The following is a 14,729-nucleotide window of genomic DNA, read 5'->3' as shown; positions in this document are numbered from 1 at the left end:
TGACAGTGCTATATAAGTACCTGAAATAAATAAAATAGGTCTGATTTTCAAACCAAAAATCATTTGAAAATCAACCCACGTATGGCCGGCCTAAGTCTGGAAAAGAAAAGAGTTCTTAAAATTAATAGCAACATATTTATTAACAGCAAGGGTTGTTTCCAAACCACAAAAATATTGGGGCGCACTACTTTTATTCCATACCTTACTATATGCATCCAACAAACACAGAACCAGGTAAAGCCAATATCTTTTTTTTTCAAACACCACCTGTCAAAGCTGATGCCTACTGTGCTTTGACAGGTAGAAAACCAGAATATGGCAATTGTACAGCTATCATTTTAAAGCAATCATTATAGGGTCACTCTCATGATATTTTTGCATAGGTGTAGCATTATTGTGTATATTTTTGCTTTGCCTTTTACAACTTGATACATTAGTATGCTGTAGGTACATTTTCTGCCACCAATAGCAATCAGCCAGCTTTCAAATGTCATTTAAAGCCCAGGTATGAAAATAATTAAAAAGGCGATTGCTTGTAAGCATGAGAAATAAGATGGTGATGGGTGAGGTGTTTTTGTTGCTAATCTCTCAGGGCCTATTCATACCTCTCCAGTGTGTTGTGGTAATGCTGCAATGAATGTTGTGTGTATCAGTACATTGCAGTGCCATTCATTCTTAATAAAGCCCCAGTGTGATAACAAATCACACCTTTGATGCTCATGCATCACAGTGCACTGCAACAAATTGCTGTGATGTACTTTGTTTGAAAAAATGTTGCATGTCCTATGAATAGTCTGATTTGGTGCCCTTGTTAATACAATGCGCAAAGATGGACCAGTGTGAATTAGGAGTCCTTAGGTGTGATTACCTGTTAAAAGGCATTCACTCTTCTTGAACTCCCATTACCATACTGAAAAAATAAGGGGATGGCTCAGTTACAATAAGTAATAGTATGAAAACCAAAATCCAGTAGGAGTTTGTACTTGTTATTAATTGCCAAGAGCTGTGGGGGTACGGGTAAAGCCAAAAACGTCTTAAATTATACCTCCCAACTTTCTGAAATGGGAACGAGAGACACCTATTAGCAACAGTATGTAACCATAGGACATGTCCTCCTCCCTATAAAGGAGAATTACACACGCAAAAATTGTTGGTTATTATTATTATACAGGATTATACCCACAAGTAGTTGTTTTTGATCGTTACTGTTCCTTTATATTGGCTTTGGAAATATCGAAATGCAGCAATTTAGAAATTGGATGAAAAGTTTAGCGCTGTAAAATACTTTTTGATAGATAAATAGTGCATTTTATATACAACTATATAGATCAGACCAAAATGAGGAGGGAAAAAAGGGAGAGTCCCTTGACAGTCTGAATGAGGGACAGTCCCTTGAAAATCAGGGACAGTTGGAGCTATGCTTAAGGGTCTTTTCACACGGGCGATCAGTATGTCCGTTTTTCATCTGTCCGTTTACAGATAAAAAATGGACATCCATGTATTTCTATGGATTAGCGGATGATCATCTGTTTACATCCAATAATGTCTGCATCCGTTAACATCCTTTTCTTTGAACAGAAGAAAACTCTATTTTTCTTCCTTAACCACTTCAAGTCCGGACACTTTCACCCCCTTCCTGTCAAGGCCAATTTTCAGCTTTCAGCGCTATCACACTTTGAATGACAATTGCGCGGTCATGCAACACTGTACCCATATGAATTTTTTAGCATTTTTTTTTTAGACAGATAAAACTTCATTTTGGTGGTATTTATTCACCACTGGGATTTTTGTTTTTTTGCTATATAAATGAAAAAGTCCAAACATTTTGAAAAAAAAAGTGTTTTTCTTATAAAAGGTTGGAAATAAGTAATCTTTCTTCATAAATCTTGGCCAAAATGATTGCTGTAAAAGCAATCATTTCTCCTTCTCTCTGGCTGCATTCTTGCAGCCAGTGAGAAATACTGTGTGAGCTGTGATTGGTCACAGCTTGTCACATGGTACTAGGCTGTTGTGACTAGCCATGTACCATGTGACCTCTGTCATCATTCACAGATTTCAGAAGTAGTAAGCAATGATGTCAGGAAGTGACATCTTGTTTACTACTATTCATGTGATCACTGATTGGCCAATCAGGGATCACATGAATTGGGACCTCACACAGAGGTCCCGTACAGTGCCTCCTCCGGACACAGCGGGCACCGGATCGCGGTGCCGTGTGCTCCCTGGGAGCACGCACAGGCAGTGAATGCAGGGGCTGTTTATAAACGGCGAACCGCTTCCGCACTGCTCCCGTCCAGCCATTTATGTACATGAGACGGACGGGAAGAGGTTTAAAAAAAATGGAATGGAGGAAAAATGGATGTAAATGGACTTATGGTCCGTTTCTGCATCTGTTTTTGCATTGGTAAAGGATGTAAAAAACGGATGTAAAAACTGATGAGAAAATTACAAGAAACTGATGTAAACGTATGAAAAACGTATGCAAACAGATGAGAAATGGATGTAAACAGATCAAAAACGGATGTAAATGGATATGAAAATGGAGGTAAAAAGTGAATTCTTGATCTGTTTAGCTCCGATTTTGAAAATACAAAAAAAACACGACTGAACTGATGAAAAAAACAGAATGCCTGTGTGAAAGGACCCTAAATAGGTACAAAAACCTGTCAACAAAGGGCAACATGTTGTGTTCTGCAGAACAAGCTGGCATATCAAGGCAGAATAAACTGCATAATATGTGAATATGGGTGTGATTAAAGTGTAACTAAAGGCAAAACTTTTTTTTTAAATTTGGATAGAGTAGGGGAGGGTTATAAACCCATCAGTTTTTTCAATTGTTTTTCTATCTCTGTCCAATTGGGGAGCTTTCTGTTCACTTCCAAAACAAGAAGTGAGAGGAAATCTCTCCGTAGTGAAGGAATCCTATTGTGTCACCAGAACTATTGTCCCCATTGGAAGATTTCCCCTCCATTGGTGTTCTGATGTCAAAATTTGGGGTTTTGTTTTACTTTCACAATGGATAATAATAGGAAACAAGACAACTAGAGAAGGTTAATCTCCCAAATGTGGGAGTAGACAGCAATACAAAAACCTGACGGATGTTTTTATCCCTCTCCACTCTATCTAAAACTAAAAGAAAAGTTTTGCCTTTAGTTACATTTTGAATGCAAAAGCATCAGTAGGGTTCATGGAAAAAAAAAGTGCGCATTTATATTTTTCTGGTTCATAAATAACTAAAAGCAGGATTATTTTTTTCAATTGCATAAACACAGAGAATAAATGCAAAAGTAAGTCAATAGAGACATTTGATTTTAATGATAGACTCACTTAATATAAGTGCAATTCTAGGCAACAAGTGAAATCAATCAGTGAACCGCTAATCCTATCTAGCAAAACTGCAGTTGTACCAAAAATCAGTTAAGTTCGCTTATGCAATAGAAAAATCAGACTAAATCAACATTTCTAGTGTTACCTAGAAGAATAAATATACAAAATTAGAAGTAGCAATTATATAAAGAAAATGTAAATTGTGTGGATGAAATTACATAGAAATTGTTTAGCGTTTTGAGTAATGTAGTTATAAAGTCTGTCCAGTATAGTGGAATGACAGCTACAATATGTAGTTAGTGTAAAGTTTTTGCAGTAAGGTAAAAAGAAATCTACATGGTATATAACGCACAGGTATGATTGTATGAATAGGCAGAGCAATAGTACATAAAGAGCAACTACACAATGCATTTGGAAAAATTTAACCAGACTTATGATGCAGTTGCTGCATGTAAAGTGCATACCTAAAGTTGGCATCCCCTGCCATTTGCATAGGTGTATGCTTAAGAGGTTTGGGTGACTTGCCTTGTCTTTTAGAACCCATGACTTGGGTTCCCAAATTACTTTTACCATAGGGCACAAAGCTGGTCCTGCGACCCATATCACCCAGAATGTACTGTGATTGACACCTCAGTATCACAATGGAACAAGTACTTTAAGTATGGTACATTCAGAGGTTATATAGCAAAGTAATGAGCTACAAAGCCATATATTTAGTTACAGGCATACTAACAGGAGGTGTTGTGTTACCTCATTTACTTAACCTTTATATGTTCACCCTGTCTTACATTGGTCTTCTCAGTTTCAGATTCCTGCTGATATATTTAATGTTTGTACCAATGTCTTAATAGGTTTCCCTGCCTAGGATTATAGTATAACCAACCAGCAACATTTTTTCTTGTATTTAGTTGTATTATGTCTTTTATTACATATTTTTTTTTTTTATAATTGCTAAATGTGTGCTGGCTCTTTCCACTACACGTCACAGTACAATGTTACTAGCCATAACGTCATTTCAGAAAGCCACAAGTTAGTTAATATCATACTGTTGCAATGAGCATAATAAAAGTTATTAAGCTGCAATGTCATTAACTCCTTCACTGCTGGAGAGCTGAATAAAGTGTACAATTGATCTGATGATATCTGATTCTGGAAGAATATATATTGTATAGCCGTGTGCACTTAGAATTTGTTTAAAGCTGATCTTCAGGTAAAGAAAAAAAATTTTACTCTTGAAGTGGGTCCCCATCTCTATTGCAAGTGTTAAGAGCTTGTTTTGCCTAGGGACAATGAATAAGCCCTGGTTTACACTGATGCAGTGTGGAATTCGCAGTGTTTTCAGTGCGAATTCCACACTGCATCAGAATCGCACCCCGTTCATGCGAACCATTGCGGGCGTGTATGTTAAGTTAACACCCTGAAAGCGGTCCGCAAAACATGGTGCAATGTGCAGAATCAGATCGCATAGGCGTGAATACCCCTGCGATCCGATCCCAAGAAAAGGGTCCTGCACGTTTTTGGTGTGGGTGTGGTACGATTAGAGCCATACAAAGTGTATAGCTCCGATCGCACCGCACACAAATCACATGCGATTTGCACAGGAATGTGGTGCGGTTCCTGTGCTAATCACATGTGATATACCGCACCGCATGTATGTGAACCCAGGCGATAAACTTACCTTACTCTTCACTCCATCAGCTGCCGGTACTCTCCCCCACTAACCCATGCTCTGGAGTGTGGCCAGGCTCTCAGTGTTATTCCTGTACAATGCAATTAGATGAAGAAGGAGGGACCCCTAGGTCTTGGGAATTTGAAGGCTTAAATAGTACCAAAAATAAGTAAAAAAAAAAGTACTCATTTTTATTTGTGAAAAATTGTTGTAACAGATAGATGAAGAAGGAGAGACCCCCTAGGACTTGGAACTTTTTTTTACTTATTTTTGGTACTATTTAAGCCTTCAAATTCCCAAGACCTAGGGGTCCCTCCTTCTTCATCTAATTCTTATTTTGGGACTGGTGGCTTATAATCAGGAATTTTCCCTCTTTTCCTTCCTGTACAATGCAGGACTAACAGTTTTTGGCATTGTACAGGATGATTTCACAAACCTTCTGGGAACTGAGTGCATAAAGAGGAGGAAGCCTTCAGGAACAAAGAATAAAAGGTAAGTATATTACCTTATTTAAATCAAGTGTTTTTGCGCTTATGAGTGAAATCTTAATGCAAATTGACCCTATATAAAAAAGCAGCAGTCCTAATTTGTGAACCAATATACACAAAAACAAACAAAATACTATTTGGACCATGCATAAACTAAAATACAATACAATAAGCAATAAATAATAATATTGTTACACATGTAATAAATAAATGATAGTAACATTCAGTCCCAATTTCATGAGAATAAAGTGCCCAGGTGTGAAATACTTAGTGGTGAACTTCGTAGAGAAATGACAGGTGCTCCACTATTCTCAAACGGTGCCCCACATGGATGTGCACTCACCGTCATCTGTGGACCACCTATCTCTAGGATGGTCTTATGCGATTTGTTTGGAACTAGCCCAATATGTGGCGATATGGATGGCACCAATATCCTTCCTGGGGATAATGCGATATGGCTGATGGTAACCAAAATTCCTCCTCTCCTCCCTCCTGTCTGGGAGGAGAGGAGGAATTTTGAAACAGCTCTTATGAAACTACATCGTTACTAATAGCCACGCTGGTCATAATCTTGCCGGTTACCATCAGCCATATTGCATTGTCCCCAGGAAGAATATTGGTTGCATCCATATTGTCACATATTGGGCTAGTCCCAAACAAAGAGCATAAGACCATCCTAGAGACTGGTGATCCACAGATGACGGTGAGTGCACATCCATGTGGGGCACCATTTGAGCACAGTGGAGCACCTGTCATTTCTGTATGAATATTACCTTATTCATGAGCAGTTAACCCTTGCAGCAGGGAGGGGAACCCACTACAAGAATAAATCTTTTTTTCCCCAGGATTCAGATTGAACACTAACCAGATGAAAAGGTAACACGTTCAAAGTAAGAATATTAAATGTTTCTGAAGGTCTGCTGTTAGCTACATCATATATCTAAAGGCCTGTGTTGATGGGTTTTTTTGTTCGCTTCAAACGTGTTTTTGTTTTTTTTGGTAATGCCAAACCGGCTTGAAGCAAGTCACATGCAGGTCAAAAGGAAGTCAACTGCAGGTGATATGCACCTGTCAATAAATTCTGAATGATCTTATAAGTATCTGACACAAGTCCAAAGCCCTTCGACATAGGCCCCAACAGTCATTTGATAGTATAAGCCAATTGTGTAAGATGTTCATCTTGAAATTGTCCAGGTAAATATCACTACTTTCGCCTTATAAGAATAGCCACCAACTTTTAATAAATAGCGTATTCCAAAAATAGTTTACCTTTTCTAACTGGCTCTATCATTCACGTGTTTAATGAAAAGAGAACAAAAGTCTCCAGTAGGGAAGTTGTTACAAGTAGTGGGGTAGTTAGGTTGCAGGCTGTGGGGCAGGAAGAAAAGGTGAGGCAAGGAAAATCCCCACAGCTGTATCAGTCTTTATACAATGGACCCATCAAACAAGTATGGAATCAGACCACACAGAAAAGGCTAATTATGTAGTTTTAGGGAAGATGAAGGTTGATCATAGTTATTGTTAAGAATGCTGTATTAAAATGGTGAAAACCTAAGGCTGCAAGTCTTGAACTAGAATTGTCCATTTACAAGTCTAAATTGTTTCTAACAGTAAGGGGGCTTCTTTTACAGCATTTTATTCTACACAACACAGACCAACAAGAACAGCTGATAGAGAATACAGGCCCACAGGTTCAAGACATCTCAGTAAAGCTGTGAATACAGTCCAGACAGTTATCTGCCATCCAGCCTTTTGACTGAACCCAAGAAGGCTTTCATCTTGATAATCACTGGGGTGTTCCCTCAATACATTTTATGATGGGACCCCGAACTATCACAATACACTTATTTTGCAGCTCCAATAAATGTTTTACAAAATAAGAAAGAATGATAATGTATGCCATTTGGGAACCGATACATTTTTTTGTCCAGCCTTGTAGTTCCAGAAGTATGATATAACCGCCTTGGTAATTTGAGATAGCAACCTGGACATTCTCTACTTAACCAGGCATTGCGAAGGACTTTTGAACCTGTACACTGTATTGCATCATCTCAACCAAAGCTGATATTTCGATTTTCTAAAGATGCTGGTAGGTTGATTCACCCAGGAGACTCTGTGAATTCTTTTTGTGTCAGAGCTAATGAAATCTCTGTACCTGAATCTCTAGGTCAGATTACATGATGTGTGCATTACATGAGGGTCTCAGTCTACTGCTTTGATTTTTCATTTACTTATAACGAATTCAGCAGAACAATTAAAATTCTTTGGCTGGCTTGTGATAGCAGGGATATCTGATTTCCTAATTACCCTTATAAAAATAAGAAAACAGTATATGATATAACCCAATAATTGAAATATCTTCTTTGGCTGGATTGACCTAATATTGCAGTCACCAACAAAGGTAGTTTTAGTGTAAAATAAAATGTTAGGAGAGGAACCTGTTAAGAATTAAAGTATCATCCATTTAAGTGTGAATTATTTTAACATATAATCCTATACTTCTGTTAACAGAAGACATAAACAGATACGAGATGAGTGAAGAGATATATAGAAGAAGAAGTTTGAAAAAGGAAGCGCAGACATCAACCTGACCTCAAAATGTCTAAAAGAAAATAGTCTAATCTCCAGTTTAGCAGGAACCTTTTTCTTGAATGAGACTGGGCTTTGTTAATTAATTTATAAAAAATGAATGTTTCATAGCAGTTCACATGTTGACCTAGAATTCCACAAAGAACATTGTTTAGGGGATCACAGGAATATCTAATTGATGAGATGAGTCAGGCTGACGTCTCTGAAGGTGCAAGACAAACAGTTACATTGTGAGAATGATGGTTACAGAAAAGGGATAGGTATAAAAATAATAAATGACAATATATATCTCTGAAAAGCAAACACTGGCATTTTGTAACAGTATAGCATGTTTACTCAAAGAAAACCTGTCTGCCATTTTAAAATTTTAAAAATCCTGCTAAATAGCAGTCACCACAAGCTATTGCCATTGTTAGCCTGAAAACTCTCCTCTGTGTATATTTCTGAAACTAGTTTCACTTAGTTACTACTGATGAGCTGTACACCCTCCCTGTTCGGTTCGAACATTCGAACCTAACAAAAGTTCGACCGGGAACTTAATACATAATGCAAGTCTATGGGATGGGAACTTGTAAATTCAAAAGTGCCCATTTTGAAGACAAATATGCAAGTTATTAGCCATAAAAGGGGTATGGGGACTCTGCCCTCCCGCCTTAAAAAAAGGTGTGTAAGGTTCCCCCTAAAAACCATACCAGACCCTTCAGGCCTGGTAGGACTTTTAAGGAGAACCCCACCTTTCAAAAATGGGGGGGAAAAGTGCATGGGGTTCCCCCTAAAAACCATACCTGGCCTGGTAGGATATTTAAGGCGAACCCCACCCCCCAAAAAATGGGGGAAAAAGTGTGGATCCCACCCTAAATTCCTACCAGACCCTTGATCTGAGCACAGGCCTGGCAGGCTAGGAAAGGGAGGGGGGACTAAAGAGCGCCCCCCCAAATCGTACCAGGCTACATGCCCTCAAACAAGGGAGCCCCCAGATCCTGCCCCCCCCTCGTAAAATGAGTATGAGGTACATAGTAACCCTACCTTTTCACCAAAAAAGTGTAAAATGTGAATAAAAACACAACATATTTTGACAAGTCCTTTATAGAACTTGACGTCACCACTAGCTCCGTCCAGTTGTGCTGTGATTGACCAAAATATTGCACCTGACCTGTGGTCATGTGCATTGCTTTGATCATTCATATTGCACTGTCAGAGCATAGTTCATTGTGGGGCACAGTGGGTGAACAACCGAACTTACCATTCATGTGTTCACCGATCATAGGAGCGGCGGATGTTCGATTCGAACTTACGGTCGATTTAAACATAAAGCCCATCACTGTTAGCTACTATGCACCTAACTTATCCACCAACTGTCTTCACAATCTTGTTGGAGAGAAGAATGGCAGCTGGACTTTGTCCTGAAGTCATTTTACAGTAAAACATGTTTCGTGTAACACCATTTGAGTCCATATACCTCAAACAATCTGACTGCCCCCTGGGCGATATACCGAAACTACAATATATTTATTTTGCATGCGTTCCCTCATCAGCCTTACTTTATCAAGGACTGGGAGAAAGAACTGGACTACTCACTTTCTACAGATGACTGAGACAAATCCTTTTTTCAAACATTTAAATCAAGCTTATCTACTCAAGAAAGAAACTATAAAATATTGTCCAGGTGGTACAGATACTCTGTTGGGCTACATAGGATTCTGCCATTGCTTCCTGATCGCTGTTGTCATTGTGAGAGTGGCACAGGAACTATGCTTTACACCTGGTGGTCCTGCCCAAGCATCAGACATTACTAGGATGCTATTTTTCAACTCAGATCACAGATAAGAACTATCCAGAACTAGCAGGAGTGGCATTGCTTCTGTTCGGGCTTACTTCTTTTCCTTTTTTCTGCAGTGCAAGCCCTAATTCTCAGGAACTGGAACTCACCTATTGTTCCCTATTGTCCCAGTGTTGAATGGGTGGCTGAAACTAACCATAAAATAAGAATGGAGGAACTCACTGAAAGCCTACAGGGATGGTACCCTAAATCTGTAGAACAGTGTGTGACGGGAGTCACTTTCGGTGGGGGGCCCATGGAACCCAGTTCACTTTAGAGAGGTGGGGAGACCCCTGTCTCATCTCCCCATATCCCTATTATGTGTAAGTCACTCTGTGCCTGTTAGGGGTACAGGGTGATCTGTCCTAATATTGGGGTGGGGGTTGTTGATTGTCCAATGCCATGTGGTTGCATCCCATTCTTCTATTGTGTGTCTTGCTTGGGAGCAAACTATTATAGGATGTATGTGTTTATGTGTATTAGCTTAGGGGGGGGGGGGTGTCTCCAGCAGCCCTCCCTCCTGATGGGACTGTCTGCTGTTGTGAAGTTTGAATACATGTGTGTCTCTGTTGTTGCTAAGTGTAGATTGCCCGGCCTTGTGTCATTATGCAGGGAGGGGGGATTGCCCCCTGAGTGTATAAAAAGCCAGTTCAAGTTTCAAATAAAGAGTTCCATGTTCAGACAGACTGGTGTCATCTAGTCTTGCATGTTCAGCTGTGGTGTCTGTTTTTGGTGTTCGGACGGGGAAGTGGTAGTCTAACGGAAATACCCAAGCTCAGACTGGGTCGGTTCCATTACACAGTGGTATGCCTGGAACAAATTCTCTGGCTCCGACAAACTTCAATTATTTTTGTGGCATTTGAATTCTTAGCGGCAACACATAGATGGACAGCAATGGAGCCCGGATCAGGACTTCCCCCTTTCTCCTTCTTTCCCATCTTTTCTCTTTTTTTTTCCATTTGTCTTATTGTATTTCCTCTTTTGTTTCTCTCTCTCTTTTGTTTCATGTCCCTGTTCATATTGGTTTGCACGTGACCATTGTAAGTCAAGACCCGAGCTTTTATTGCTTTTTCCTTATTGGTGAATATGCTATAATTGCAGATTTGTATAAAGCCATGCAAACAATACCTTCATTAATGGGATATCTTTATTTTTCAATTAATGTTTTTCGGAATTCTTGTACTCAATATGTGCAATCCTCTGATATTGTTCAATAATATGTATTAAAAAAAAAAAAAGATGCACACAGAAGCAGGTTTTCTGGCTTCAAAAAGGTTCTAGGCATATCAAGGGGTCTCCTCTAGGGCAATACTTATATTAGGTAATTTAAATGGCTGACAGGTTGACTTTAATAACAGCTACCTAATTTAGCTGTCACATGCATCATGACTCTTATGTTCTATTATGCTTTGCTCTGATATTTGGCTCTCTGAGTTGCGTGGTGCAACAATGTAATAATGGAACATGAGTTACAGAGATTCTTACCGGCTCCCCTCTCTCTCCCGCTTCCCCTTTTTGTCCGGGAGGACCCTATGGAAAGTGTGAAAGTGATGACAAGCTTAGATATATTAGAAGGATCCATGTATGGACCTGTTATGAATTTTATTAACAGCAAACAATATAAAGCCACCTGCTAAAAACTGTATTACTTCAGATATGCGTTTTCCCAGCCATTTAAAGAAAAAAGTGAATTTAAGGCTGAAGCTCAGCTTTAACATAGACTTGAACAATTGTACAGGCTCCTCTTCTGTATGTATTTGCTTACTTTGATTTTACTGCACACTGTAGGCTTCTTACAGTGTGCATTAGATGTTGCAGCAAGGTAGAGAGAACCTGCCTAATTTCTGGACTGGAAGATATCCAGTGTCATCTAGAGCTTTCCATCCCAGCCTCACTGTCCAAGGCCCACCTTTTGATTCATTGGATTTCAATTTCAATTCTGAAGGTTCAGCATCACATGTGGGCAATACCTAGGGTGATCTGCTTGTAAATGCAGCTTGACTTGGAAAGCCCACTCCTCCTGACTGGCATCAACACATTAAGGCATTTGATATTTGCAGAACTCCTCCCATGAGCCAGCCCATTGCTTGCATCAGGGCAGAGGACTCTTGAGGGGAGCTCTGAAGAAGGGTGTTGTGATGTTTTTAGGAAGCTATGTACAGCATCTTGCTGGACCCTCCCACCAGCCAGGATCTGTCTGCACTGAATAGAGAAGCATTGGGATCCAGTAATATTGTCTAAAATACTACCTGTATTGAAAACAGAAGGTTTAGTTAAAGCGGAGTTTCAGTTGAATAAAAAAAAAATTAAAAAGTCAGCTGCTACAAAAACTGTAGCTGCTGACTTTTAAAATACAGGCACTTACCTGTCCCTCAGTCCAGCGGTGTCCTCACTACAGCTGGTTTCACCGGCCGTCTTCTCTCCCCGATGCTGGCATCTTCAGTGACAACTTCACAGCTGGGTGCCCACTTCGCATGCGTGAGAAGCGCTACGCTTTGTGAATGGCCCCATAGTCTTCTGGGACCTGTCACAAGTCAACTTCCGTTTCCGATTGCCCTAGGCCAGGGGTAGGCAACCTGTGGCTCACCGGAAGTGGGAGAGGGTACCTGTCAAACTTTGGTTACCCGCTCCCCAAAGGTGCCAATACTTAATCAGGAGCAGGGGACAAAGCCTTAAAGCGCAACTTCCCCTTTTGGGTGGAGCTCTGCTTTAAAATATCATTAGTATGTTGATTAGGTAAAGAAGGAACCAGAGAAGGCAAAATATAAACAGAAGAAAACCCAAAAGAGGAATTATCACACCTCCCTGTGCATTTCTCATGCTGGTGCATGCATCTGGTAAGTGCTAGGAGCCAGAGACAGGAGCTCACGACCAAGACGGCTATCTCCTTGCTAGCCATGGCACTGGGCAGTGGTGCGTCAAGGGAGGGTGCCCTTTCCAAAATTGCAGCTAGTGTTTTAGGGCACCTAGGAAGATGGGACAAAGTATTTGTATACTTTGACCCATCAGGAACTAAATTATGTTAAAAACTAGTGATAATTCTTCTTTAAAGAGGGCCTACCACAGTTGGGACTGCCATTATAGTTGGAGTATCAGGGACAGTTGCTGCTGCCTATAAACTGCCTAAGCTCACATACTGCACACTCAGACTGGAAGCAGTTGGCAGGCAGCTACTGTCAGACTTTAGCTGACCTCCCAATTTCTTCAGGAAAAGCATTTTTATTCTGTTTTTTTTCTTTTAAGCCTTTGTTGCTGTTTTTTGTATTCAACTGACAGGGCTGTTATTTTGAAATAAATATCGTCCATAGCATTTTGTAGCAGGTGTCATGTTGGAAGTGTCCTACAGCTACCCACATCTTTCAGTAACGATTCTGTAATTATACAGTATGTAATCATGTAGAACCTTTCACATGTAAACATTTGGGGTGTATTTATAAAGATTTTCATCTTGCAAAACTGCATGTACGTTTGTTCTGTGGCAAAATCAACTATCATATCATATTATCAGCTCCATCTACTGGCCATAATACAGTATTTTCCTGATTCACACTAATCTTATGAATGAAGAACATCTAACCTGAAGAGAAAGTAGCCTTGTAACATTTGATTTTGCTGGCATTCGCACAGAACACATATACATGCAGGATGAATAACTCTGAACATGTTTTTATAAATTACCCCTAAGTGAAATGTTTTTCACATATGCTTTAAATAACCGCAACCTTGCATTTGCTCATCTATTTCTACTATGTAATTTGAGATTTGTCAGACATGAATTTTTAGACGAGCTTCCCATGTGAATATTCAGCAGAGGTAATATGAATAGAAAGGCATGGTAAGAGACCACTCTTCAATATTTACCATTTCCCCTTTTGTTCCAGGTTCTCCTGACTGACCGACTGCACCCTGCAGGCAAGACAGAACTGTAACTTTTACATATACCTACCAAAGTGCCCAAACCGTTTTATTTGTCTACTTACAGTATCTCCTTTCTCTCCCCTTGGGCCATCCCTTCCTGGAGAGCCAGGTAACCCCTAAAGAGTAACAAGATAGCCCAAAAATCAACTAAAGTATCCATTAAACTCTAATGTTATATGGTACAAACAACAACACAAAGCATTTGTATTTAATAGCTCAGCTATTGTTATTATAGGGATATAGTGTAAATGTTAGGTTGTGTGGTAAATACCTTTATTGTTTAAAATTGAACTTAAGTGTGCAAAAGAAAAGCTTTTGCTATTCATTTGCTAACTATTGTTCCCAAGCAGAGCTTCATTGAAAAGATAAGGCTTCTTTTACATGGGCGGGGCAATGGTAGGTGGCTGGTTGCCCACCTAGAGCAAAACACCCGAAGGAGGCTGTTCACATGCTGCAACCATGATGCAAAGAATCATATCCACAGCAAATTTAACCTCACATGGTGAGTTACCATTCATACCCGGCCATGCAGGTCAATGAGGCCGAACCTCAAACTCAAGCCAAACACTTGGCAATATCCCAATTGTAAATTGCCGTTTGGAAGAACAGAGGAAGAAAAAAAAATGCATTCAGAAGGCAGTAGGATTGCCTCTTGAATGTCTGACAGAAGCTCTAAAAAGCAATCCACAGTAGATCAGAAGTGCTATAAAATTACCTATAGTAAAACTACCAATATGTAAAATACATATTCTGCAAAGTTTTGCAGCTTAGATTAGTGTTTCTCAATACTGGTACTTTGAACAATGCACACAGTCTACGGAGTTTTGGTGTAGTATGTAGGGGTGAACGCCGCTCAAGCCGATCTCCAGGAGTCATAAAACAAAGTGTATGTTATAGATGGCCTCAGCCATCGCTCTGG

General features: G+C 39.7%; 1 protein-coding gene across 6 annotated transcripts in view; it reads right to left on the bottom strand.

Annotated features, from left to right (window-relative positions):
• EMID1 (EMI domain containing 1) overlaps nt 1-14,729 on the bottom strand; it is a 168,040-nt gene that overhangs the window by 19,109 nt on the left and 134,202 nt on the right. For 5 of the 6 annotated variants that reach the window (XM_089655437.1, XM_089655434.1, XM_089655436.1 and 2 more), the window contains 3 exons: nt 13,873-13,926; nt 13,754-13,798; nt 11,378-11,422 (listed from right to left, as the gene is read on the bottom strand). In XM_089655437.1, the coding sequence (XP_089511563.1) occupies nt 11,378-11,422; nt 13,754-13,798; nt 13,873-13,926 (144 nt within the window). Of the gene's footprint in view, nt 1-3,365; nt 4,140-11,377; nt 11,423-13,753; nt 13,799-13,872; nt 13,927-14,729 lie in introns of those variants that run through there. The other variant, XM_089655438.1, reaches the window with a different exon arrangement.

This window comes from Staurois parvus, unplaced genomic scaffold (assembly GCF_062004578.1).
Source record: "Staurois parvus isolate SC_StPar_1 unplaced genomic scaffold, SC_StPar_1.0 ptg000840l, whole genome shotgun sequence".
Lineage (NCBI taxonomy): Eukaryota > Metazoa > Chordata > Amphibia > Anura > Ranidae > Staurois > Staurois parvus.
Note: the sequence above shows the minus strand (reverse complement) of the source record. Positions and strands in the feature narration are given on the sequence as shown.